This window comes from Chelonia mydas, chromosome 2 (genome assembly GCF_015237465.2).
Source record: "Chelonia mydas isolate rCheMyd1 chromosome 2, rCheMyd1.pri.v2, whole genome shotgun sequence".
Classification (NCBI taxonomy): Eukaryota; Metazoa; Chordata; order Testudines; family Cheloniidae; genus Chelonia; species Chelonia mydas.
The window spans coordinates 9,512,163-9,539,471 of NC_057850.1; the positions used below are offsets into that span (position 1 = coordinate 9,512,163).

General features: G+C 42.6%; 1 protein-coding gene across 2 annotated transcripts in view; it reads left to right on the forward strand.

The window, feature by feature from the left end:
- The window catches only part of SLC45A4 (solute carrier family 45 member 4), a 98,922-nt gene that overhangs the window by 43,493 nt on the left and 28,120 nt on the right, over positions 1-27,309 (forward strand). For both annotated transcript variants that reach the window (XM_037891934.2, XM_043539028.1), the window contains exon 2: positions 9,513-10,120. In XM_037891934.2, coding sequence (XP_037747862.1) covers positions 9,877-10,120 — 244 coding nt within the window. In that variant the 5' untranslated portion in view covers positions 9,513-9,876. The remainder of the gene's footprint in view (positions 1-9,512; positions 10,121-27,309) is intronic.

The following is a 27,309-nucleotide window of genomic DNA, read 5'->3' on the forward strand; positions in this document are numbered from 1 at the left end:
TTAAGCCATTTTATAGGTAACTGAACAGGGAACCATCATCAAGCAGGTGTTTTCCAGTGTGGTCCCTGTAGCATAGGGCCAGGGATCAATTCCTATTTGATAAAAATGTTAATGACCCGGAAGAAATCCTAAAATCATCACTGCTAATATTTGCAGATGACTCAACAATCAGAGAGTGGTAAATAATGAAGAGGACAGGTCAGTGGTGCACAGTGATCTGGATTGCTTGGTAAACTGGGTGCAAACAAACAATGTTCTTTAATATGACCAAATCTAAAGTATGCGTCTAGAAACTAAAAATGCAGGCCATGCTTACAGGATGGAAATCAGTGACTGAAAAGGACATAGGGTCTTGGCAGATAATCAGCTGAATATGAACTCCCAGCATGAAGCTGTTCTTGGATGTATAATGAGAGGAATTTTCAGTCAAAGTAAGTAGGCTATATTACCTCTGTATTTGTTGCTGGTTCCACCGCTGCTGGAATACTGTGTCCGGTTCTGCTGTCAAGAATTAAAGAAGGATGTTGCTAAATTGGAGAATGTTCAGAGAAGAGCTACACAAATGATTATAGGGTTGGAAAACCTGCCTTATAGTGATTTGAGCTCCTTGAGTTTATCTATTTAGTTTATCAAAGGTTGAGGGGTGACTTGATCACAGTTCATGAATACCTACACAGGGAATAGAAATTGGATAACAGGGCTCTACAGTGACAAAGGTATAACAAGACCCAATGGCTGGAACTGAAGCTAGACAAATTCAGATGGGAAATAAGGTGTGAATTTTTAACAGGTTAGGATAATGAACCATTGGAACAATTTACCAACAGCTGTGATTGGTAATCCATCACTGGAAACTTTTTTTTTTTAAATCCAGACTATTTATTCTTCTCCCTGCCGCCGCCACTCCCCCCCCCTCCCCCCCCCCCCCCAAAAAAAAAAAAAGATGCTTTAGTTCAAATAATTCAAGGAAGTCCTATGGCCTGTGTTATACAGGAGGTCAGGCTTGATGGTCACAATGGTTCCTTCTGGCCTTATCTATGAATCCAGAATGCTCAAATCTGCCTTTCTGGGCTACAGAGAATATTGATTGATGGAAAAGGGCATCTTCTCTTCTCTTCTCCCCCCCTCCCCAATCCCAGCAGAAGTTCATCTCTTCCCTCCACCCAAAGAATTAAACTGGTCAAGAGTAATAGGCCTAGCTGAGAGAAGTCGAGGAAGTTCTTAATATCATGATTGCTGCAGAGGAGTCATTGTCCATCTTCCCTCCCTAACACAACTGTAGAACTGTCATGCTGCTGTTCCACTTGTATTATAATGGCCCTGTTTTTCTGTTTATATTTAATATTCGGTTTTGGAAATCAGGGTGGGTGAGAAACTCACAAGCAGACCAGTGGGCTTAAAGCCTTTTTAGGAAAGTTGCTGGGCTAACTATAGCATCAAATTAGATCACAAGGAATATTTTTGGGTGATCCCATTTTTCCTATGGCTAGAACTTGTATCTTTCAGAGAGCCTCTTGCTTGCAACTATGTATACTTGTTTATATTCTCTGGTATCTGTTACTATTCTTTTTGTGAGTTTCCATATTTTTAACTTTAAGTATTGCTTTTAAAATATAGAATAACAAATCTCTAATAGAGGAAGGAATTAGCACCTGGATAGTCCTCATAATTGTATCCACAGCATTGATCTGTAGTACAATTCGAGCTTAGCAAATATATGGTAAACATGTTTTCATTAGCTGGGGTTTACTGAGTTAGCAAAGTCACATGTTTTGGCATCCCTTACCCTTAAATTTCAAACAGGACAATAGAGGAAGTTGTTGACTTCAACAATTGTATTTCGCTTCTCCCCTTGTGTTTGCAAATCATAACAATATTGTCCCTGAATGTTCAGAAGCACCCAGCAATATATCCCAAAAGCACACCTCTCTGGCTAAGGAGTTCAGGCATGCAGTTTAGCAAACATGTCACTTTATAAAATAAGTTATTTTGGGTACCATTGGACGAGAGGTTATTTTAAACCTTTTATTAAACTTCTACAGAATTTCTGCATTGTATTTAAGCAATGAACTTTAAGTTAGATAGACCATTTACCAGTTCACTTGTGTACTTCATTAAATAGTCTGGAAGTTTAAATACTCAGAATTGTGGAAGGAAGTCCAGATTATCTCCATTTCCCCCCCCCCCCCCCCCCCGCCCTTAAATGGAGAGAAGCAATAGATATTCTATGACTTCCTTTTACAAAGGGGCACTTGTAAGGCTATCAAATGTCCTTACTTGTGATAATCTACAAAGTTAGTTTATCTTTAAAATACTCAGTTTGAATAGTTTACTTAGCCTCTTACTTAATTCGGCTAATGAAAATATACTAGCGGTTTCACTCTTGCAGCAATGTTTGGACTGTAAACACACCAAGCAAATATTTAATTCCATTGGAAAAATCTGAAAGTACATTTTTATTAGGTTTTTGTAAAACTGCTTATTAAAGAATGCAGTCTAAATTTTTAGACTAGGCTAAAGTCTAGCCTCTTTTTTGAAAGCCAGCTATACAAAGCATCAATGGAGAAAGTGTCCTGCATTACAAGGAAAGGACAGTTCTTCAGCAGATTGTAGCTGGATCTGCAAAGCCCGGTTACTTTATTTAAAAAAAAAAAGAAAAGAAAAAGAAAAAAGTTGGAATCTCCAAATCCAGAGGATGAATATTAGTCCTAACCACGGGATGATTGTTAGTATTCTCTGAGACTGTTCATCGAACGATCCATTTTCTGCATCCCATCAGTGTTATTTTGCTTACAGAGAACAAATGTTTAAAATATGTTCAATATTAGAATTTTCTGGAGGAAAACAGTGGTAACTATTTATGCACCCCTGAATCCACCAGTTTGGGATTGATGTGTTGCACTCTGATCTCTTTAATGAGAGCTTCACAGATGCAGAAGTGTAATATTTGCCTACCTCTCTTAGAAAGCATAATACATGCTGTGAAGCATGAGGGTTCATAGGCAATTGCCTGATACATATTAGTGTGTAATTGTTTGAGCATTTTACACTTCTCTAGCATCTACTACCAGCCATTGGAGAAAATCCACTGAATTGGATGGACCTTGAGTCTGATCCAGTGTAACTAGTTCTTTTCCTTGCCACCTCCCTCAACTTCCAGTTATTTTTCCTACTGCTTATAGCAGGGATGGCCAACCTGAGCCGGAGAAGGAGCCAGAATTTACCACTATACATTGCCAAAGAGCCATAGTAATACGTCAGCAGCCCCCCCTGCTCCCAGTGCATCCTGCTCATTGGCAGCCCCACCCATCAGCGCCTCCCCCTCCCTCCCCGCACCTCCCAATCAGCTGTTTCGTGGCGTGCAGGAGGTTCTGGGGGCAGGGGGAGGGAGCGAGGGCATAGGAGGCTCAGGGGAGGGGGCGGGAAGGGGTAGAGTGGGGGCAGGGCCTGTGGCAGAGCCAGGGGTTGAGCAGTGAGCACCCCCTGGCATATTGGAAAGTTGATACCTGTAGCTCCAGCCCCAGAGTCAGTACCTATACAAGGAGCCGCATATTAACTTCTGAAGAGCCACATGTGGCTCCGGAGCCACAGATTATAAGCCAGGGGTGGACAGACATTCACCATCTCCATAATCCTTCATTGGGCAGCATCACCCCCAACACAACAGATGATGTGGTAGATGCTTGACCAGAAAGCTGTGAAAGATAGAAAAAAACTGTTCTCTTTTTTTAGTCTACCCAAAACCTTGACACGAAATTATAAGATTACCACCCTTCTAGAAGTCTCATGTTTCTCAGGATATTTGTGAAAAAACTGAGCACAGATGAACTTGCACTAGAAGATATATATATTACAAAATAATGCTCACTTAATATTCCTGTTGAAATATTAACTAAACTTATAGTTGTTACTGTCTTTATTTGGCTAAAGGTCAAGGTAAAATACTAGTATGCCTAGAAATCAGAATTAGAGAAGAGCTATTATATTAGCAGTCCATCCTCCCCAGTACACACCTTACCACTTTAGAATTGTTCGTATCTAAAGCGTCTTGTGGCTTTTTACCCAACCTTTTATACAGTGCTTATTAAGATTACCTCTAGGTAGGCAGTAGATAAATGTAGTAGAATCATTCATACTGTTTTCTCTTGCCGTATCGGACAAGCAGAGATACTACGGTGCTGGGTATCATACAAAAACAATGATAAAAAGCTTGGTGAACTCAGATGGCAGGGTGGAGGAATAGTTTAGTTTTCCTGAATCAAATGTTTTACAAAGTTAGCATAATATGCTGCCTCTGTCCTCCTTTACATTTAAGATGCCATGTGGCTTGTTCATAACATTCTAGTTTTACACAGGGACCTTCACTGCCATCAATTTACTATGCCTCTCTGCTTGCACTGCTCAAGGAAGGGAAGCCAGCTGTTTTAATGCCTAAACTGCTGGAATGCCAGGTAAAATGTAAACCAAACGCATTGCTTCTAAAAGTATAACTGAGATTTAATATTATTGAACAGAACTGGAACAAAGTAATTCTAACATTGAAATTTGGCCTGTGCTACTTATTGGTATATTTAAAATAAAATGAATAGACTGCTTTGTTAAATGGAAGCTGCATGAAATGTAAGATTTTTTTTTTTTTTTTTTGAGCCCTAGACACTAGGGAAAGGATTTTCATAATCCAGTAGAAGCTCAGTTACGAACACCTCAGGAATGGAAGTTGTTCATAACTCTGAACAAAATGTTATGGTTGTTTCAAACGTTTACAACTGAACACTGACTTACTATAGCTTTGAAACTTTACTATGCAGAAGGAAAATGCCACCTTTAACTATCTTAATTTAAATGAAACAGGCACAAACAGTTTACTTATCTTGTCAAATCTTTTTTTAAACTTTCCCTTTTTTTTTAGTAGTTTACATTAAACACAGTACTGTATTTGCTTTTTTTTTTTTTGTATCTGCTGCCTGATTGCATACGTCCGGTGCCAAATAAGGGGGGGTGGGGGTGGGGGTGGGCGTGGGCGTGTGTGTGTGTGTGTGTGTGTGTGTGTGGTGGATTGTGTAACTGAGGTTTTACTGTATTGAAAAATGGGCACAAACACTGTCTTTCAAATAATTACTTCTGAAGTGGTACCACTATAGTAACTCTTCTCAGCTATTAAGTTTTATGATGTTTCTAGAAAACTTGCGACTTTCCCCATTGTTTGCTGGCCCTAGAGTTGCCAGGCATCCAGTTTTCGACGGGAACGCCCAGTCAGAAAGGGACTATGGTGGCTCCCATCAGCAACGCTGACCAGACCGTTAACACCTTTGCACTGCCAACTGGACTTTTAAGGCAGGCTCCCTGACTGCCCTGGTTCCCCGCAGTTCCCAGAAGTGGCCGGCATGTCCAGCTCCTAGGCGCAGGGGCTAGGGAGCCTCCGTGCGGTGCCCCCATCCCAAGTGCTGGCTCTGCAGCTCCCATTGTCCAGAAACCGCGGCCAGTGGGAGCTGCGGGACGGCGCCTGCCACCATGGGCAGCATGCAGAGTCCTTTGGCCCCCACACCTATGAGCTGGCTGTGCCATCCACTTCTGGGAGCCTGCCTTAGCCCCGCTGTGCTGCTGACTGGGAGCTGCCTGAGGTAAGCGCTGCCTGGCCAGAGCACGCACCCTGAACCCCATCCCACACCCCTGCCCTCGGTCGGAACCCCCTCCTGCACCCCAAACCCCTCTTCCCTGGCCCCACTGGAGCCCACACCCCAATTCCCTTGGCCCCAGCCCTGAGTCCCCTCCTGCACCCAGTCCACACTCCCAGCCGGAGCCCTCGCCCCCTGCCACACCCTGAATCCCTCGTTGCTGGCCCCAGTCAGAGCCTTTACTCCCTCCTGCACCTCAATCCACTGATCCAACCCGAAAGTGAGTGACGGTGGGGGAGAGCGAGTGGGGAGGGAGGGAGGGAGTGAAGGGCGGGGCCTCAGGGCAGGGTGTGTGGCAAGGGTGTTCAGTTTTGTTTTGATTAGAAAGTTGGCAACCCTAGCTAGCCCCAAAGGCAAGAAATTAATGTACTTGGTATTCCTGTTTTCTGATTTCCACATGCCATGGGGCGGGGAGAAGAGCAGAGCGTGATTCAGAGGAATTAATCTCTCCCTACAGCCTTCAGATCCAGTAAAATGAAACCAGTGATCGCTAAACCAGTGACCTGTTATAACCTGGAATCTTTGTAAGGAAGAACCCCCATGGTTCTGTAAATGAGCATTAACCTCTTGTCCTGGCAAACTTTATTGTTGTATTAATCTTCATGTCACTGCAAAGATAACTTTTGGGGAGATGAGGAAGCAGGATTATTTTAAAATAAACTAGTTGTGTTTATACTTAAGTCTTGCAAAAGACCTCACTATGAAGATGTGATAGTCCCTTCCAAGATAGTATTTTTGTGCTAGATTTGCATTTGGAATTGAATTGCAGCAGTGAGGGAAACCCATTGTAATCCTTAACCATCAAGCAGGTGGTGTTGGGTTTTTAGTCATCCTGTCTTGTCTCAGTGGATAAAACCTGACCATGCCGTGGTCGCTTGTCTTGATTATCGTTACTGCTTTCTCTGATACCCAGATTGTACTGGAAAGAGACAAGAAAAATGTAGCTGTTAACATTTGCTGTGGAAAAACATGGAATTTACATTTTAACAGAAAACCATTTAGTTTTTACGTTTTGTGAAAAAATAAACTGGATTATACTGTGTTTTTCATCCAGCTCTCCATATTAACTGACCCAGTGCTGACAGCCTGAGCCCAGAACATAGAAGTATTTGGTATATGTAAGAAATACAAATTGCAATTCCATTAATTTTATTTTACTATGATTGATGGCACTGGTAGGCTTTGAGCTTGCTTAAAAATTGTAACAATCTCAATAAAACATTGTGTTCCAGTGATGATATATAGAGAGCACATGTGCTAGGGAAACTCAAGTTCAGCATTTCATTTTAATCACAGAAAAACATGGATTTATTGGGGGTTTATTGGATAATTTTTGGGGGGGGGACAGGATTATCACAGAAAACCAGGATCCCTTGTCTATCACAGCCTGTCACTCCACTCTTTGAATCTGACTCCCCCTTGCCATCCATATCAAGTTTAATCATCTTAGTCTCACCTTCAGGGTCTTGCTCAAATGGATCCTGGCCTAACTCCCTGATCTCATCATCTCCTTATCCCTTTCACTCTGCCAGTGATACCAGCCCCCACCCTCATCCTTCTCCCACTTGCATGTTGATCCTACCCCTATGCATGGAAAAACATTCTAATCTGATAAACTAAGTACCACTCGGGCTTCCTTCAGCTGCCTTCCAAATATCTTCTACTTCAGAGAGAATTCCATGAATATTATAAAGGTGTGTCTCTGCTGCAAAGAAAAACCCATGGTGCAGAGACTGAACCCAGAGCAATTGATTTGCACTCATGGGGCTTGGGCTGCAGGGCTAAAAAGAGCAGTGTTGACATCTGGCCTTGGGCTGGAGCCTGGGCTTTGAAACCCAGTGAGGGGGAGCATCTTGGAGCCCCAAGGGCAGGGGTGTGGGAGGGAGCTCTGGGCTGGGGCTGAGGGGTTTGGGGTGCAGGAGGGGACTCTGGGCTGGGGCAAGGGCACAGGCTGGCTTGCGGCAGCTCCCAGTCAGCGGCACAGCCGGGGGGCTAAGACAGGCTTCCTGCCTGTTCTGACACTGTGGACCACGCTGTGCCCCAGAAGCATCCAGCAGGTTCAGGTCCTAGGCAGAGGCGCGGCAGGCAGTGCTGCGCTGCTCTCGCCTGCAGGCACGCGCGCCCCCCAGCTCCCATTGGCCACAGTTCCTGGCCAGTGGGAGTGCAGAGCCAGTGCTCGGGGTGAGGGCAGCGCATGGAGCCACATGGGGAGCCCCCGCACCTAGAAGCCGGACCTGCTGGCAGCTTCTGGGGCGCAGCGTGGTCTATGGTGCCAGGACAGAGCTGTGATTGAATGTCTTGGTGTTGCAGGGGGGAAGAGGTAAGCATTAGGGACATGACACATTCAAAGTTCAATATTGAAATATTGAACTTCAAAAGTTTCTTCCCAGCTGAGTGACTTTTTTTACATTTCTGCTTAAATTTGTTACAGGAAAGACTATCAAGTTTTTCCTAACCGAATGCTCCACTTTCTTTTTATTTTTTTTTTATTTTTTTTAAACTCTTGGGTATTCAGATTTGTTAAGTAAACCATGGAAGTCAACGTCTACCAACCTGTACAATAGATCATGTATTCGAAGTATTATGGAGATTTGGGGAGGAAACTGTGGGATAATGGATATTACTGTGTGCTTAGTGTAAATGACAATTGTGGATCTCAAATATTTAAAGCATAGTACTTTCTTCCATTGAGATCTCGGAGGGCCATTGTAGGTGTTTCAGGAAGTGGTATTTGGTGAGTCAGTACGAGGTGGTCCCACCTGTCAGCATTGAACCTGTGTCCTGGAGAGTGGTGTTGGAGTATGCTGTGACATCTCTTAAATGGAACCTAAAGCTGACTTGACAAAAGAATTTGTGAATTACAGTAACTCCTCACTTAACGTTGTAGTTATGTTCCTGAAAAATGCAACTTTAGTGAAACTGTAAAACGAATCCAGTTTTCCCATAAGATTTAATGTAAATGTGGAGTGTTAGGTTCCAAGGAAATTTTTTTGGAGCAGACAAAAGGCATTATATACTGTGCAGTACTGTATGGTACTGTGGTTGGGAAGTGCCCCTAGTTTACCCCATACAGGCACAGCCCGCTGCAGGCAAGCACACTAGAAAGCACCTTTGCAGCAGCAGTGGCAGCTTACCCGGAGAAGAACAGGTGCCGACTTTGCCGGGAGATGCTCCAGGCCCGCCTCTTCCCGTCTCCACTCCACTCCAGGCCCACCTCTTCCCACCCTCACCCACATTCCACCTCCTCTCCTGAGCACGCCTCATCCCCGCTCCTTCCCCCCCCCACATACACCCTCCGGAAAGTCCTAAGCGCCACCAAACAGCTGTTTGGCGGCGCTTAGGACTTTCTGGGAGGGGCGGTGGAGGAGCGGAGACACGGCGCTTCCCCACTCCTAGGGAGCATTGCACAACTTTAAACAAGCATGTTCTCTAATTGAGCAGCGACTTAACTTTGAAGCAACATTAAGCGGGAGGACGTTAAGTGAGAAGTTAGTGTACTGAGTCTTATACCTAGTATTCTGGCCAAAGCCTAAATATAGTAATTACACTTAGATTTTTCTCCTGCAAGTCATCTAAGCAAACTTAAATAACCTTCAGCTCATGCCCAAAACTGCAGCGTAATGTTTCAGTGCCGTTAAACAGCAGCTGCATTTTAATGATGTGTGATGTGAAGCTTGTTAGCTGTTTTTAAAGTGCTTTGGGATAAAAGGCCCTATATTGGACAGGGGTGCTGATAGTGAAGAAAACGTTTGTTTAGTGTATACATTCCAAAGGGTGGTGGCATCTTGACACCTATTGCTTAGATATCTAATGGTTTGCACTTCACTTTTGTTGCAGATTAATCAGCCACTCGATGGGGATTAACAGTGGAGCACCTTTTTGTGTCGCCTTTCCACCTCTGCATAGCAAGAATAACAACTTCAGCACTTTGTCAATAATAATTATGAAACTGGTATTAACTGAATGGCAATTATGGATTTTTAACTCTAATTCACAGTAAACTAGCAAGCCATATGTTGAAATTCCTACTAAGTAGCTTCCTGTTCTTTCTTTCATACCTACCTGAGAAGTTGTAAAATACCTATCTGTACAAGAGGAATATAAGCATTACTTGCATCAGGAACACAACAGAAGTGGAAAGAGAAGACATCTTAGAGAGATGATAGTGTTATTTATAGAGCTATAATAAATATATATTTTTATGGTAATGAAAATGGCTCCCCAGAATGCTGACTCAGAATCTATGCAAGTTCAAGAGCTACCTGTGACAGATCTTCAGAAACCAGCAAACAAAGAGAATGAGAGTAGGGAGGAGACTATTAGCGAAGGATCCATAAACCGGATACCAATACGCCTGTGGGTGATGCATGGCGCAGTGATGTTTGGCAGGGAATTCTGTTATGCCATGGAGACAGCATTGGTAACCCCGGTATTGTTGCAAATTGGTAAGTACATTTTTTTCATGTCTAATCTACTGTTTTAAACAAGCCATTGCTTGTTCTTAATGTTTTTTGGCTAATGCCATAGGAAGAAGTGGTTTTGTTACAGCTAGAGCAATAGGCTGTAAACTGGAACATCTGAGTTCCATTCTTGGCTCTGCTACTGACTAGTGGTAACCTTTAACAAAATGTTAAACACCTTGAACTTGCATATACCATTTGTATAATGGTTTTTCTTGTTATTTCTTAGGGTTAATCTTATAGGAGATTTGAGGGAAAAGTACCAAGTATTTTTTGCTAATATTGTAAGTTGTCAGTACAAATATATAAAACCTATGTATTTTCAAATGTGTAAAGTTTTTAAAAATACACTAAGAACAAATCGTGTCAGATTATATCCAAATATCCATTTTAACATATTGGACAAATATTGAGTCCAGTGGACTTTAGGTACAAACTTGTTTTCAGTAGTCTTGACACAAGAACTGGGAAATTTAATCAGGTTACTTTGCCCAAGAAAATGCTGAGACTATTGTGTGGATTGGCTTTGACAGTAACTATTGAGCTATATAATATTGTATGTTCTATATTGAGCTTCTAGTGAACCTTTTATCTTACCTGTAATTCAGTGAAGCTCTTGCTTGGTACCTTTCTTTTTTTTATGTTTAAAGATACAAAGCAATATTGTGCCAAGAACTTGCTCATATTATGCAATAGGCAACTGGCACATGAGGAAAAGGAGAGAGTATTTATACCAAGTTCAACCTCTCACTTACATTGTATATCATTCCGAATGTTAAACTATATTTCAACTTTTTATGCTTGAGTCTGAAAAATCTCAAAATGAAGACAGAATGGCTCCATGGTCAACATTAAGTTGTGAATGCATCCAATGAAGTGAGCTGTAGCTCACGAAAGCTTATGCTCAAATAAATTTGTTAGCTCCTAAGGTGCCACAAGTACTCCTTTTCTTTTTGCAAATACAGACTAACACGGCTGCTACTCTGTAACCTGTCATTAAGTTGTGTAGCTCTGAAGTAATATGCCATGGCTAATGTTAACTAAACATCTAATAGTTTTTGTTTGCTCAAATAAAGTTGCTGATTTAAACTATTAGCATGTTTTAAAACTAGATTGCAATTTAGCTGCCAACAACTCTGTCCCTTAATTAGGTCAGTGTTGTTGGTACAGGAGGTCCATAGGATTTCCTGTTACCAGCCAAGAGGGCCAACAAGAAGTCCATTAATGGACAGAACGACTTCGGCCATCCTTGCTGCAGTCCACAGTGCATTGTGTAATAGAAATAAAATGAGGATTAAAATGAGTGTAGACGGTTCTGCTTCTTGCATATTAAGGAAGTGTTTGTGTCAGTTTCACAAATAATTGCTGGTCTCATTAAAAGACATGAGTCTCCAGACTTTCTAACCAAAGATGAAGGCCAGGTATTAAGTGTTTTAGATTAATAAAAACTTCAGTATCCCTTGCTGTAGCAAGTGGTGAATGGGAAGAGGACAGAATTTGAGCAGGCTTAGTGGTGCCTGTAAATTATTTGTATGTAATATTGATATGGTTTAAAATACAGCTTAAAACAGTATTGCTTCATTACCTGACACTGCCACATTTGATCAAGTCCTACTTTGACCTTCCTATGTGGTTTGGAAATCTGAAGATTGGTTTGTGGAATCAGTGGTTAATGAGGCTATAATTTTGTGGATCATACCATATACCCTCTTTAAATATTGGCACATTAGCTGCTGTTGTTTTTCCAGTCCTGCATGAATTTATTAGATTCCCCCTCCCTCACAACTTCAAACCATTTTTTTTCCCCTAGGCTTGCCCCAACAGGTAATCTATATGGTAACTTGACAGTGCTGAATGGTTGTACAGTAATAGAAGATGTGAGTCAGTAACACTCAGTGTGTTTTTTCATGTGTTATTAACTTTATATATTTCAGCATTTTATGATTAAAAGATACAACTGAACTATTAAGGTATGTGCACATGCTGAAACTGAGTGACTATGTTATATCAAAAGTAAACAATCGTTGCTGAAGGAGAACCATGGCCTTGTCTCAATGGGCAGGGGAGGAGTAGGGTGTAGCTTGTCTTCAGTTGACGCTTGCTAATTGCTGCACTATACAGAAGCCATACCAATAGCATGCACACAGGACAGCTCTGCCCTCTTTCAATTTGCATCATGTACATGCAGCATACTAAGCGCATGACTATCTGGGAAGGTATTCCACAATCCTTTGCGTCACTGCTGAGCATTGTATACTCTGGGTTTTTTTCCTCAAACATTGTCGGATGCATAGCAGAAACCTGTGGAATTCTGGGACTTGAGGCCAAACCAAAAAAAAATCTGTGATTCCGTTCTCTCCATCCCATGCTTCCTCTTTTTCTGGGCAGGCTAGTAACGTTTTTTTAATTGTTGGCTGCATTGCTATGCTTGCAGCCACAAATTTACAGAGGCTGCTTGGGCTTTATTTGACCTCTTTAAGCTGAGTAGCTTTAGTTTGGACTTTGCCTGCTGCACCACCAAGCAGATGACGTAGCCGTAGCAGCTCCTCCAGCAGTGACAGGAAGGGGGATGAGGAATAAGATGACGACAACAAAGCTGTTCCTGGAACAGCTTCATGCGCTGCCGTTTCAGGGCTTGGGAAGCCAGCATCTGTTGGTGGGAAAGGATCATTCTATACACCTGGGATGACCAAGTAAGTGGTGAGAGAATTTCAGGGTGGTGAAAGCAACCTTTTTTTCATATCTGTGCTGAAATAGCTCCAGAGCTGCAATAGCAGCATACCAGCACAGTGCCCCACTCACCGCTGCCATCTGGAAGCTAGCCACCTCTAAATGATACCAGTCCATAGCCAACTAATTCAGCAGAAGGGAGATCAACTGCTGGGGCTATTGTCATGCAGGCACTTGACATCCATAAGGTACTGCTGCAGTCGGTTATAAAGCTTGGAGAGCTCAGGAGATTGTTGATGGCTTGCACACATGGGGTTCCCAAACTGCACTGGGGCAACTGTTGGAACCCATGTGCCTACAGTCTGCCCCCTGCACGAGGTCGGCTTCTAAACAAAGGGATATTTCTCCATGGTGCTTTATGATTTGGTTGACTACCCATGGTAGATTAACATACACAAATGGAGGATGGTCTGGAAAGGCCAGGATGCTAGGATCTTTTGGAATTCAGGCCTATTTACCTTAAGGGATAAAGGACCGTTTGCCCCCAGGATCGCTATGGGCTTTAACAGTGTGGAGATTGCTCAGATTGTCCCAGGAGACCTGGCTTATCCTCTGCTTCCCTGGCTAATGAAGTCATTCACAGACTGCTTGGATGGAAGGAAGGAATTATTTAACTGTCACATCACTAGTTGTAGAATGACAGCGGAGTGTGCGTTTGGCTATCTGAAAGGAAGGTGGCACTGTTAATGGGCTAGGTTGGAAGCTGCAGGGGGAAAAAAGCCTGAGATGATAACTGCATGTTGTATTTTGCACAATAATGTGAGGGCAAGAGGGAGAGAGAGCCTTGCCAGTGGGTGGGAAGCTGAGGTACAGAGACTTGCTCAGTAGTTTGAGCAGCCAGCCAGGCACCCACTAGAAAATGGCAAGAGCCAGGTTAGTACTGTCAGGGATATTATTGCTGTTACATTGAATTTCAGGCCTGAAAATGTACAGCTGTACATCTGTTTCCTCTGCTGCCTCTTGTTCTTCTATCTTCCTGTGAGTAATGTCAGGGCTCAAAGTTATCAGGGATGTTAGATAATCCTAGAATATCAGGGTTGGAAGGGACCTCAGGAGGTCATCCAGTCCAACCCCCTGCTCAAAGCAGGACCAATCCCCAACTAATCATCCCAGCCAGGGTTTTGTCAAGCCTGACCTTTAAAACCTCAAAGATAGGAGATTCTACCACCTCCCTAGGTAACGCATTCCAGTGCTTCACCACCCTCCTAGTGAAAAAGTTTTTCCTAATATCCAACCCAAACCTCCCCCACTACAACTTGAGACCATTACTCCTTGTTCTCAGTGGTAGCAAATGACAGAACAGTCTAGATCCATCCTCTTTGGAACCCCCTTTCAGGTAGTTGAAAGCAGCTATCAAATCCCCCTTCATTCTTCTCTTCCGCAGACTAAACAATCCCAGTTCCCTCAGCCTCTCCTCATAAGTCATGTGTTCAAGTCCCCTAATCATTTGTGTTGCCCTCCCCTGGACACTTTCCAATTTTTCCACATCCTTCTTGTAGTGTGGGGCCCAAAACTGGACACAGTACTACAGATGAGGCCTCACCAATATCGAATAGAGGGGAACAATCAAGTCCCTCGATCTGTTAGCAATGCCCCTACTTATACAGCCCAAAATGCCGTTAGCCTTCTTGGCAACAAGGGCACACTGTTGACTCCTATCCAGCTTCTCGTCCCCTGTAACCCCTAGGTCCTTTTCTGCAGAACTGCTGCCTAGCCATTCGGTCCCTAGTCTGTAGCAGTGCATGGGAGTCTTCCGTCCTAAGTGCAGGACTCTGCACTTGTTGTTATTGAACCACATCAGATTTCTTTTGGCTCAATCCTCTAATTTGTCTAGGGCCCTCTGTATCCTATCCCTGCCCTCCAGCGTATCTACCCTCCTCCCAGTTTAGTGTCATCTGCAAACTTGCTGAGGGTGCAGTCCACGCCATCCTCCAGATCATTAATGAAGATATTGAACAAAACCGACCCCAGGCCAACCCTTGGGGCACTCCGCTTGATACCGGCTGCCAACTAGACATGGAGCTATTGATCACTACCCGTTGAGCCTGACGATCTAGCCAGCTTTCTATCCACCTTATAGTCCATCCAGCCCATACTTCTTTAACTTGCTGGCAGACTGTATCAAAAGCTTTGCTAAAGTCAAGGAATAACGCGTCCACTACTTTCCCCTCATCCACAGAGCCAGTTATCTCGTCATAGAAGGCAATTAGATTAGTCAGGCATGACTTGCCCTTGGTGAATCCATGCTGACTGTTCCTGATCACTTTCTTCTCCTCTAAGTGCTTCAGAATTGATTCCTTGAGGACCTGCTCCATGATTTTTCCAGGGCCTGAGGTGAGGCTGACTGGCCTGTAGTTCCCCGGATCCTCCTTCCCGTTTTTAAAGATGGGTACTACGTTAGCCTTTTTCCAGACGTCCGGGACCTCCCCCGATCACCATGAGTTTTCAAAGATAATGGCCAATGGCTCTGCAATCACATCCGCCAACTCCTTTAGCACTCTCGGATGATGACTTGAAAGAGCTGGGCTCCCAGGTACAATTGTTCTCCCTGCCCTGACCTTGGCCCAGAAGGGAATAGTATTTGGAAGCACTGCTGTAGGGGCATAGCAGGTAACATATGCCAATGTTCCTAGTACCCTGTGTCCAGTGGCAGGAGAACACGGCTATGTCCTGGTTGAGGACACTGAATTGTATGTACATCCTCTAGCAGCAAATGCTGTAGCAAAGCATCCTGCTTCTGTATTGCCTCAATGCGTTGCCTCTGCATGTCCCTGTCTCTCACTACAGTGTCTCTTGCCATGACAGTGCGGTCTCTGGCCACTTCATCTCTCGCTCGCATTCTTGATAGCTCCCTGTGTCTTTCCTCTCTGATCTCAAACAACCAGCTCTCCCTTATTTTTCAGTTTTTTGGAGCATTTGCAGTGAGTTCTAACACTTCATCTCCAGTTTTTCATTTCTTCCCTCTCAGGTTAGCCAGCCATTGATAAAGGCCCTGTCCTTGAGGGTCAGGCAGCTGCAAGTGCTGTGGTTGGGGAAGTAGGAATCACTTGTGGGTTTTTGTCAATTTTTTTTTTTAAAATATGTATTTACCCCTCTCTGAGATTCTTCCCATTCTTGAGGGGAACATCAGTTGGAAAGTGGGGTGCATGAGGAGGGCTAGATGGGGATTTTTGGATGTTCAGTCTATTCCATTTGGGTTTGCAGTTATGCCTGGGAGGCTGCGGGGGGAGGAGCGGGGGCAGGGGAGAGGAGAGGGATAGCATTGTTCCCCCTTCAACACTGCAGTCTATGCTGTGCCTTGGAGGCACTTCTGTGATGTTAGAGGGATTAGCAGGAGCATCTGGGGGTGAACTGGATAGCAATCCCCGTTTCCTTTAGGCCAGGGGTCTCAAAGTCCTGGCCCGCAGGCCATCTGCGGCCTGAGAACCTCCCCACTGAGGCCCGCAGAGGAGAGACCTATGCTGCCAGCAATATCTGCTGCAGGTGCCGTCCCCCCACCCCCCTCCCAGCTCCCATTGGCTGGGGCAGAGGGACAGAGATACCATCACTAGTTGCCAGGCAGGGTCAGCCATGGAGGCAGCATCATTAGTTGCTAGGCAGAGTCAACCATGGAGGCAGTGCCACTTTTTTCCACAATGAATATAAACAAGTCAAAATACCGAACACCACTATCTGATGCCCACCTTGCTGCAATCCTGAAGGTTTCAACTGCTCAGTCACTGAGGCCAAACATCTACAAACTAACAGAATTGAAGCATTGCCAGGTGTCTGGCAAACACTGAAAACTCTCCGGCAGGCGAAGAATTGTATCAAGTTGTATGACCTTTTTATTATTTCTAAGAAATTCGAAATAAAAAATACAATATAAACGTTTTCTTTTCTGAGCACCATCTTCAGTGACCTTATTGGCCCGCTGGGAGGATTTGAGGTCTGGCACTGGCCCAAAGGTAAATTGAGTTTGAGACCCCTGCTTTAGGCTTTCCTGACTCTTGATGACATTACAGTGAGGTGGGGGACTAGGAGGTAGAGAATAGCCTTATTCAAAAAGGCAAAGGGTGGACGGTAATGCTCTGTGAAGTTATTCACCAAGATGGTCTCCTTCCCCCTTCCCCCCCCTCCCCCAACCAAGTGCTGCAGGAGTGGAAGGCAGTTGCAAGCTATGCCAGGGCAATAACTGTTCCTATCCCACATAATGACCAAAACAGAGCAATTCCTTAGTGTTAGAGCTGAATCTAACCCCTGTAGACATGCAGGGAAAATAGATCAGGTTCTGCACTGATTGTTTGAACCCTTAACTGATCCCAGTCTTTCACTATGTAAACTTGTGCAAAGCCAGGAAGAGTTGTATGGCTGTGCCATCCCAAGGTAAACTTTTCCGTTGTGAATGTGCACATCAGGGCATACATACCTCAGCAGGGAGCTGTAGTCTTAGTACCTTGTCCGCCTCGTGTCAACTGAGAATACTAACCAACCTTTTTTTCCTCATAATGACGGTTAAATTGTTGAATTTTGCAAAACTAAATGATTGAATTATTTAAATGTTGTGCAAGGGGAGGTGGAGTATAAGTCGTGGCTGCATCATGCTGTGTGGGCTGGGGGAGGCAGGGGCTAGAGACAAAGGGTCCTAGTTCACATCCACCAGAACTGGCTGCAGCCCTGGAGCATCCGGAGCAGAAGTTAGAATGGTAGTATGGTAAAATAATAAACTGTAAAGATAGATACTTACATGCCTAGGATCTGCCTCCTGAGTGTCTGGCTGGCAGTTGGGCTGGCTTCCTACCCAGTTGGTTTCTGAAGCGTTTCACTGCTCTCCATGTTCCTCCTGTGATGGTTTTTGCTGCTTGTCCTTGTGTAGAGTGCCCAGGGTCCCCAGCTTGCTTAGGGGTGGTGGTGGTATAAATGCTTAAACCTGTCAGTGCCTCAGAAAATTTACAGGTTACATTTCCACAGCTGGATTGTTCCCTGGCTTTAATGCAAGTTCTCCTAAGCAGTTTTCTCTTTATCCATTACTGGGCAGTATTCCAGTTGTGACCCCCATCATGGGAATCTGAATAGTGATGTCCACAAACACCCCTTTATCATGGTGGCTGGCCCCAAGAGCTTGCTGCACTGATGCTTCTGTCCATATGGCAAGGAGATCTTGGGTCTTAACGTGGTGCCAAATAGCTGCTCAAGGCAAGTTGTAAAGGCTCTTGGAGTAATATCACTGTAATGCCATTATATTGGAATCCAGGAGCAAATGGGCTGATCCTGGCACTGTGCCAGATTTTACAGAGGGGAGGCGATCAGCTTGACTCCAAGTAGTGGTGGGCACAAAGGTCAACAGATAGTTTGGCCACAGAGGCCCCCCGAGGCAGTTTGGTAGTCCTTCAACTGCTATCCCAAAGTAGCACGTGGCAGCATTGCATGTATGAGAATATTAGACCACACTAACTAAACTAGTATTGAATTTAGTACACTTCAAAAGACTGCAGAAATCGCAATAAATGCAGAGTTGGTGGATTTCCATGAATTTTGTGTGTGTGTACATAAGTATTTTCAAACTATACTAACTATGAGTTGGTCCAGACAAAATGCTCCATCCAGACAAACGATGTTGTTTCATTATTAACGCTCTTCTAAAATTTAACCCTATATGGTATAAATTTTCCTTCAGTCAAAACAGTTCCTACAGTGTATCTGTCTACCACACCACTGAAATGATTTGAAAAGAACAAAACCGGGTGAGCAGTTTTGATGCTGCTTTGCTAAACTTACTAAGTTTGATTTTTTTTTAAACTAGAAAGTAATTGGTTCATAATACCAGAGAAAATGATAATTCATTAGACTGTTTGTGCATGGCCTTTGTTACCAATACTTTTCACATCCTTAGAAAATAGGAAAATGTATGCATAATGTGGCCAACAGACAAATGCTTGCTGGGTTTGTTAATTCATGTAAATCTATTCACCATTTTCTTAAAAGGTAAAATTTGTATGCCCATGAAATCAGGAAGATTCTTAGGGCCTTCCAGTGTAAGAAATCTATCTTGTAACTGTTAATGTATCATATTTTTAATGTGAAGTTTATAACATTGCAATTGAGTGATGGTGTTTCAGCAGTGTCTATAAAATTTGAAGTTTATAATAGTCACTGTAACAGTTTTTATAGTTAATATGGTAAATGACTCACTAAGCTTTTATTGTATTTCAAAGGCTTTTCCCCATGCCATTGAGTATTCTATGAATAGTTAATAAGCACAGAACCGATTGTCAGCAACAGAAATGTTCCACTCTCCCTCTTTCTAAAGCAGCATAAATTATTAAATGTATTACTCTTTCTTTTAGAAAAGGGAAATAAGTGAACTCTTACTTAAGGTTCAAGTGAACATTTTTAACACTATCCCATCTACCCTTTGTGTGACTTAGAAATGTAAGAAAGTTTCCCTAAAAGAGAGACAAACTCTAATCCCTCCTTCTCTAAGGTGATGAATAAGGGGTACCCATTTCAGGTGATGCTGCCCAATGGGTCTTTGATATATTTCATGTTTTGAAATTCATGCTTTAGTACAACAGTACCTCTAACTTTTTTATGTATCATTTCATATTCAAGTGGATGTCTGATATTACATTGTAATGTGGGAATAAATGGCCACTTATTGTAAACATTCGCCATTTGCACATTAAATATTCACGTTTTATTTCAGGCTTACCTCTGAATATAATGTTTAGTCAGTCAGTGATGCTAAGCAATAGTATTTCAGGAAACGAATACTTTGATTCTAATTAATAGGCTCTAATAAAGAGGTGGAACCAACTCAAGCAGAATACAATGGGTTATTTTTGTCTGAAAATTTTCTCATATACTGTAGAATCAAGAAAGCACTTCACTTTTCACTGATTTACATGTAGAGTAGCCTTTTTGTCCTCTGGTCTGCCTTTGTCAACTTAGGCACAATGAGACAGTGCTAATAGCATGCTGGGTACTTCACAAACCTAAGGATCTGTGATCCCTGCTCAAAAGATCTTATAGCCCAGGTGCAGGCAAAACTGTTCAAATGAAAATGATGCGTTGGGCAATATTACAAGTTTGTGGTTGGAGAAGTCGTGCAGTCGTCGTGCATGAAAAGACCATCCCTGTCCCACATCTAATTTTGAAACAATCAAAATGATAATGACAAAGTAGTAAGGAAGGATGAAGGGAAAACTAAGAGCCATTTGAAGTTCTTGGGCCTAAGCCAAAGCCCATTGAAATCGATGGGCATCTCTCTATTGCCTTTAGTGTGCTTTGGATAGTAAGTGTACAAACTTCAGAAAGATGTTTTCAAGTTATGGCTATGGCCTGCTTCCCACCTCCCCAGTCTATAAGTTGCTCATGGTAACCTGGGCTCCTTACCTTTTTTTTTTCAAATACAGCTGGTGAATTAGGCTCTTACTATTGTCCTGAGTAAAAATTCTTCATGCAAAATAGAGATTTGGGAGCTAGGGGAAAAAAATATTTGTATTTGAAACTCAAGGAAAAAAATTTAAGCTCTTCAGTTTCCTTCTCTAGTTCTTCCACTATGTGGGGCAGGGAGTCCAGAATGGAAAGACTACTACTAACTGAATAAAACCTCTAAAATAGATTTTAGGCATATAGCCATTAATTTTATCTATAGTCCAAGACCCTAAAGGATATGATGTTTTATTCCATTAATACATGTCTCAGGTGGTGAACGTATAATACTGTGAACAGTGCACCTGAGGCAAATGTTAAAAACATCTTGAAACATCCCCACCCATCACTTTTCTTTTTTTTTAAAATAGTCGACTGGTAATTTATGCCCCTGAGGGGTGTCTCAAAATTAATAGATGTTGCTGTGCATACTGCCAAGGATCAAATTAGTTGTGTTCGTACCGTGAATCTAATTTTTATCATTAAATAACTTACTGTGACATAAAATCAGTACCTGGGACATGATCTGTGATTTGTCTTATTTTCTTAGAGAGGGGTCTGTGTAACATTATAAGCATCAGATTATCTCTCTGAAAGCACCTTTTCATCCAAGGATCCTGAAGTGGTATGCAAATTGTGACAGAGCAAGGCCACATGGCTATAGTAAAGTAGTGAGGAACAGGTATGTTTAGCCCCAGGCTAAACAAATCCCTGGTACCATGGTAACCAAATGGCAGTTGCTTCAGGTTAATCAAGACACCTGGGGCCAATTAAGATCTTTCTAGAAAACGGTGGAGATAGCTAGGTTGATTGGGACACCTGAAGCCAATCAAGGGCTGGCTAGAACTAGTTAAAAGCCTCCCAGTTAGTTAGTGAGGTGCGTGTGTCAGGAGCTGTAGGAGGAAGCCATGTTGTTGGAGGAACTAAGTAATACAAATCCATATCCGGCGTAAGGAAGGAGGCCCTGAGGTAATGGTGAAGGAGATATTGAGTAGGGGCTGCTGTGGGGGAGTGGCCCAGGGAATTGTACATGTCCTATTTCCAAAAAAGTCAGCTACCATACCTGCTACTATTAGGGTCCCTGGGCTGCAGCCCAGAGTAGAGGGCAGACCCAGGCTACCCCCCCCCCCTTCCCAATTAATCACCGAGACTGGGAGACAACAGAGACTGTGTGAGGGAGGGTTGCTTCTCCTCACCTCCCTTGCTGGCTTGTGATGAAAATGGCTCAGTAAGCTGTGACCCTTGCCTCTAGAGAGAGAGAAGGGCTACATGGAGGGTCACAGGGAGTCTCTGAGGCTAGCGAAATCCGCCAGGAAACATGGGACCCATGGAGACAAGGACAGAGCTTTGTCACAAAATATAATTCTATGGGATTTCTGATCCTACAGGTGCCTGTAGGAAATAGAGCACATACTTTACCTCATACTAAGCAAAATGCTAGTGCCACTCCGTTTGGAAGCCTTTAGGTTGACAGCTGTGGGATAACCACATCACTTACAGGAAAATAGCTGCACAGGCGGCATAAAATGCTGCTTTTTCATAAACAACTTTGAGCCTGGGCTTCAGAGACGCCAGCGATAAGTAGCCAGACGTTCAGCTCAAGGTAGTATGAGGACTTGAGCTGGCGTCATGTTCTCGAAGCCTGTATAAGCCTCGAATTAATCTTTTAAAATATTTTTAAAATGGAGGCTGAATTTCAAGCAGTGCAGGGGTATAGGCATATTTTCCACTTTGATTAATGAAACTTATCTGAATCTCCTAGATGGATTTGAAAATCTCAATCAGGAAACAGGTGAATTATTTCCCTTGTTCTAATTTTTTCAGTATAGTTGCACGTGAGAATGCACTCTTGCTCTCTAATGAGAGTTGAAGAATCTAGCTGGAGAGCTAAATCTCATGGGCTATACAAGAAGCCTGGAAAGATCTAGGACATGTATATGACATGACCTTTTACTTGTACACAAGATCTTAAGAGCAAACAGCTAAAGCGTGTCTATTCCAGGCACACTTCTATGCCTTGGGGGTTTTTCGCCTTCCTCTGAAGCATGGGGCACGGGTCATTTGCTGGAGGATTCTCTGCACCTTGAAGTCTTTAAAGCGTGATTTGAGGACTTCAATAACTCAGACATAGGTGAGAGGTTTATTGCAGGAGTGGGTGGGTGAGATTCTGTGGCCTGCATTGTGCAGGTCAGACTAAATGATCCTAATGGTCCCTTCTGACCTTTAATATCTATGAGTCTATGCCAAATGCAATTAGTTAGCAGTTATGCTGACTTAAGAAAAATTATTGCCCAACCACTGTTCTTCATCTCTTTTATGGATGAAGAGGAAGACTTTCAAGCAAGTTTCATTTTGTTTCGTGGTGATTTCTGTTCTTCTGTCATTGGTAGTATGAAACCATATGTTCAGGCTTTAGAATTCCTTACTAGAGTCTCTTTTTTTTTTTCTTTTTATCCCCCACCCAATCTCATATGTAGCCCCTCAGCCATTTTGGGAACTTCAGAACTGTAGCTCCCATAGCCAGCAGCACAGAGGTAGAGGCTGAGAAATGGAAAATGCTTGCCTAGTCTGTGTTTGAAACCCAGACCAGCAGTGGGGGCTGGGTCAGAGAGAGGTGTAGTTTTCAGAAGTAGACATAGACATGGTAGGGAGACTCACTGCAGGCTTGGACAGCCTGCCCAATTTAGGGTTGCCAGTTTTGGTTGGACATATTCCTGGAGGTTTCATTACATGACATCTTTAATTCCTGGAGACTCCAAGACAGTCCTGCAAGGTTGGTAACTGTAATGCCCATGCCCAAATATGCATTGGTCTTGGACAGATATGGTGTGTTTGTGGGAGATGTTTGGCTACTGGGTATGAGCTTGGAGCAGGAGAAAGAGGAACAGCTACTGGGTTAATCTCTGTGGGGTAGAGGAGAAAGAACTCCGTTTTGCCTCTGCCACATGGCTGAGCCAATCAAAAATGCCTAGCTCTCAGGCGGTAAGGGGCATTGAAAACACTGGGCAGGGAGAGAAGCCAGTCACTGGCTCGTGCAATTACCAGCCACAAGCAGCGTCCAGCACAGAGAGATGGAGACCCCAGACTCTATCCAGAGGAAGGCTATTAACTTCTACTCTCACCTGTTAGGCCTCCCTTGCTTCAGAAGCTAAGAAAAGGGAAATGTTTGGCGCAATCCTGGGTCCTGGTTCACCCAGACAGAGAGCTGCCCATGTCACAGTGCAATGCCACAGTAGTGTGCACACCTATCACGTGAAAGCTGCAGATGAACTCTGGAGTTGCACCTATTTGCTCTGTGTCTCATGTGAGCTTTTGTGTAATGCTTAGTTACTAGAAGGTGGAAAAAATACCAAGATCTGTTTGGGGGGATTGTTTTTTTTTTGTTTGCATGAAATATTCTGCTCCACTGCTTGGAGTTAAAACAAAGGAGGCTGGTAGGGAGAAGCAAACGGGAAAGGAAACACTGACAAAGAGAAGATATCTCCAGGAGCAATACCACGGGTCTTTAAGAGAACAATGAGTGATCTATTAATTGGAACGTGCCTACCTGCCTGTCTCCAGTCAGTTTAACAGGCTTATTTTTCCAAGGCGAGAGCCAAATATCAAAAGAACACTAAATCTTTAACCCCTGCCTGCAGGGATGGGGTGAGAGGGCAGCAGCTGGTTGGACATGTGGGACAGAGAACTGCAGGAGGGTGGTCTCTGTCGCAGCCCAGAGATGGAGGAAGCTGGGCTAAGCGGAGCTTACCAAAACTTGCAAGGAAAGGGTAAAGTTTAGGTGAGACCAGCTGCATATAAACTTCTATTGCATTAATCCTTTCTTCTGCTTCATATGTACCTTTTGGAATCCTAAACAATGTTTGTTTTGAGGAAACTGGTTTGGGGTCACTTTAATGAACAGGTCTCAGGCTCCCTGAGGGCTATCTTCTTGCAGATGATTGATATGGTTGGGGACTGCAACCCAGTGATCCAGTTTCTGAAACCAGCAGCATGGCTGGTTTCAAAACGCCAGATCCGCACTGTTCATTTGTTTTAATGTTTAAAAGCTCATTTAGAGAAGAATTGTCAAGGTTACTTTCACCTGCATATCCTTTTACCCTGTTCTCTTCTGTGTCCCTTAACTGGCTCCTGTGTTTTTCAGTTTGAGCCTTTTCTGAGCCAGTAAAATGTAATACAATATAAAATTGTACTTCCACTTAACTAATTGGAGGTGCAGAAAAGTTTCCCCCATTTTTTGTTACGTTAGAGTTCTAGTTCTATTTATAACACTGCTCTAGGCTTTAAGATGAACAGTACAAAATGCCTTTGCTATGCAGATATCAGAGAGTTTATGATGGGCAAAAGTTAGCTGCACTGGATAGATTGTGGAGTTCGCTCTGTTTTGTTTCCTCATTTGGAAAGTTATGCATAGCAGTTCCTCATTTGCAAAGTCATGCATAGCAGTCATGCATAGCCAGACATTTTTGGGCAATCAATAGTAATGACAAGCATACCTGCTCTGTCTTACATAGGTCTCATGGTGTGACTAAAATATAATTACAATTCTATTGCACTCTGCAGATTAGACAAAATTTAAGAATACTCCATTTAAAGTGCCTCAATCTGAGTCTCAAATACATATTTCCTTTTGTTTTGCATTGAACTTGGGTACATAACAGAATTGTACTAGGTCCGGTAGACCATTTAGTTGTCTTGATTACTGCAGTACTTATTTTTCTTTTACTCCATCCAGTAGCTGAACATTTAAGATTTCTTTGGTCACTACAGTTCAGTTGCAGAGTCAGTTTATTCTCCCAAGTGTTGGCTGTTCTTTCCTTTTTTGCTTATCAGAATAAGCACACTTAGTAAAAAACAGTTTGAACAAAGTTTTCTGCAATTCTGTTGCCACAAAGCAGAGAATAGATGGCTTAGTGTTGAGGCCTTCCCAGCATGAAGTGTATGCATAGCTTGCTTGATTTATACTGACTTTCAAAAATTGGGAACAGATGGTAACATTCCTGTCAATCTCTCTAATTTCAGATTATGTGCCCTGCTACTGTTCAGTTTAAAACATCAATGCAAAAAAATTTGTTCAATGACATATAGCGTACAATAAACATACCTGCTAACAGCCCCAGTTCGGCTGGGACTGTCCTGAGTTTTAATACACTTTTAAAACTGCAGTACTTTTTAATGCATTTCTAAGTTTAGGAAACTAGCTACCCTCTTGATTTCCTTACTTAGGTGAGTAGGTTTAGTGACTAAGATGGGACTCATGCATATAAGGATTACTCCTTTAAGGGTTGCAGAATTGGGCATTTTGCCACATTTATGCCTTTTGCCAAATTGTAGATCTTAATTATTGGCAGAATGTGGCCAAAAAGGTTACTTTCAAGATGGATGTTCTCTTAGTGAAGAAATATACACGTTAACTAACACAAAATATTGCTTAACTTTCTCCACTGACCACCAAAAACAGGTTAATGGGAAAATTGACTTTTTTTCCAGTAAATTGTACTACTACTGAAATGTGGTTGTTTTTTTTGTTTGTTTGTTTTTTTTGGTTGTGTGTTTTGTTTTTGGTGTGTGTTGTTGTTTTTTTTAAAAGAACGTTCGGTTCAAAATATATGTAGTTGAAGTTCCTTTTAATATCCTAGATTGTATTAAGTAGTGATTTATTATAAAAACTATTAAACCATTTAAACTTCTCCGGAAAGACTATTCTTGGAATATATTTCAGTTAGCTTAGTGTTGCTCTCTAATAGCCTGTCACATCCTCTTTCAAACTTTCCAAAAAACCGCCTTACAAGTCATTAATTTTTTTAGTTTGAATTCTGCCTCTTTAATCAGCCTCCTTCCTTTGCTTTAACATGGATTCTACCTCCCAAGGGCAGGAAGGCAGCTAAGGGACTGTTGCTGAATATGCTTGATAGCTTTAGAGAGGGAGAACTGTTTGCAAAAGACAGACAAAACAAAAGCTATTTATCTGTTGAATTTAAATGCTACACATGATGGCGCTTTTACCACCATTAGTGTATATAGCAGTCCATTCATATGACATTTCAATTAACAACCAATGTACTGTACTACTTTCCTGGAGCGATTGTCTAAGTGTTAAACCGTGCATCCAAACTAAAACTCACAGTTCATTTGTCTAAGATAATAGGAAAAGCAATAATAGGATTTGTGCACCTCTTGATGTGGCTATATGGGGTGTTAACTGCAATAAAGGCAATGGCATAGAAAGAGGTACTTCTTTTTTTAGGAGCTTAGTATACATTATTTTAGAATTTCCTCTTTTTTAAAAAAAAAAAAAATCCACATTGAATAGTGGGCTAAAAGGATTGATGCATCTGGAATGTCTAAACCAGCCAAAAAAAAATTAAATTAAATAAATTTAGGAATGAGTTTTTTGTTTGGTGGACTTTAGTCAGTAGAGCATCCCGATAGCACAACTGGGACAGAAAATAATTGGGCCAATGGCAGTGTGTTTATCCCTATTATAAACAACCCAATCATCAGTCCTAAAGCCTTTAGAAAAGACAGGAGGTTGTTGCTGCAGCATGATGACAATTCACAATAAAATCCTCATAAATGTATATTACAGTAGCAATGGCTGTTTGATAGGGTTTGAATCCACGCAGAATCAACTCTGCCTTTAATCCTTCTAAGGTCGCTCTTTGCATCAAGCTAGGAAAAAAGATGGGGTGATTCTAGTCTAAGATCTCTGGAATGGATTAAAAATGATGCCCTTGAAGTACAAGGGGGAATAGACAGGGACTGCGTGGAGAGCAGACTGAACCCCAGTTCTCAGAAGTGGGGGTGCCTAGGAGAAGCTAGACTTATCTAAACTTTAGGTAAAGACGTGTGTAGACTGTTTTTTTAAAAAAAAAATGCTTTTTTCTTTTGTTCTGCTTTGTTCCTCCTATAGAAAGTGTAGTGTACTTTGTTTTAAAAGGCTGGTTTGGTTCATTCTGTTCACCTACTGGTCACAGTTCCCAAAAGAGATTTTTTCAGTTGGGCCTGCTGAGCAACACAGCTGGTACATAATC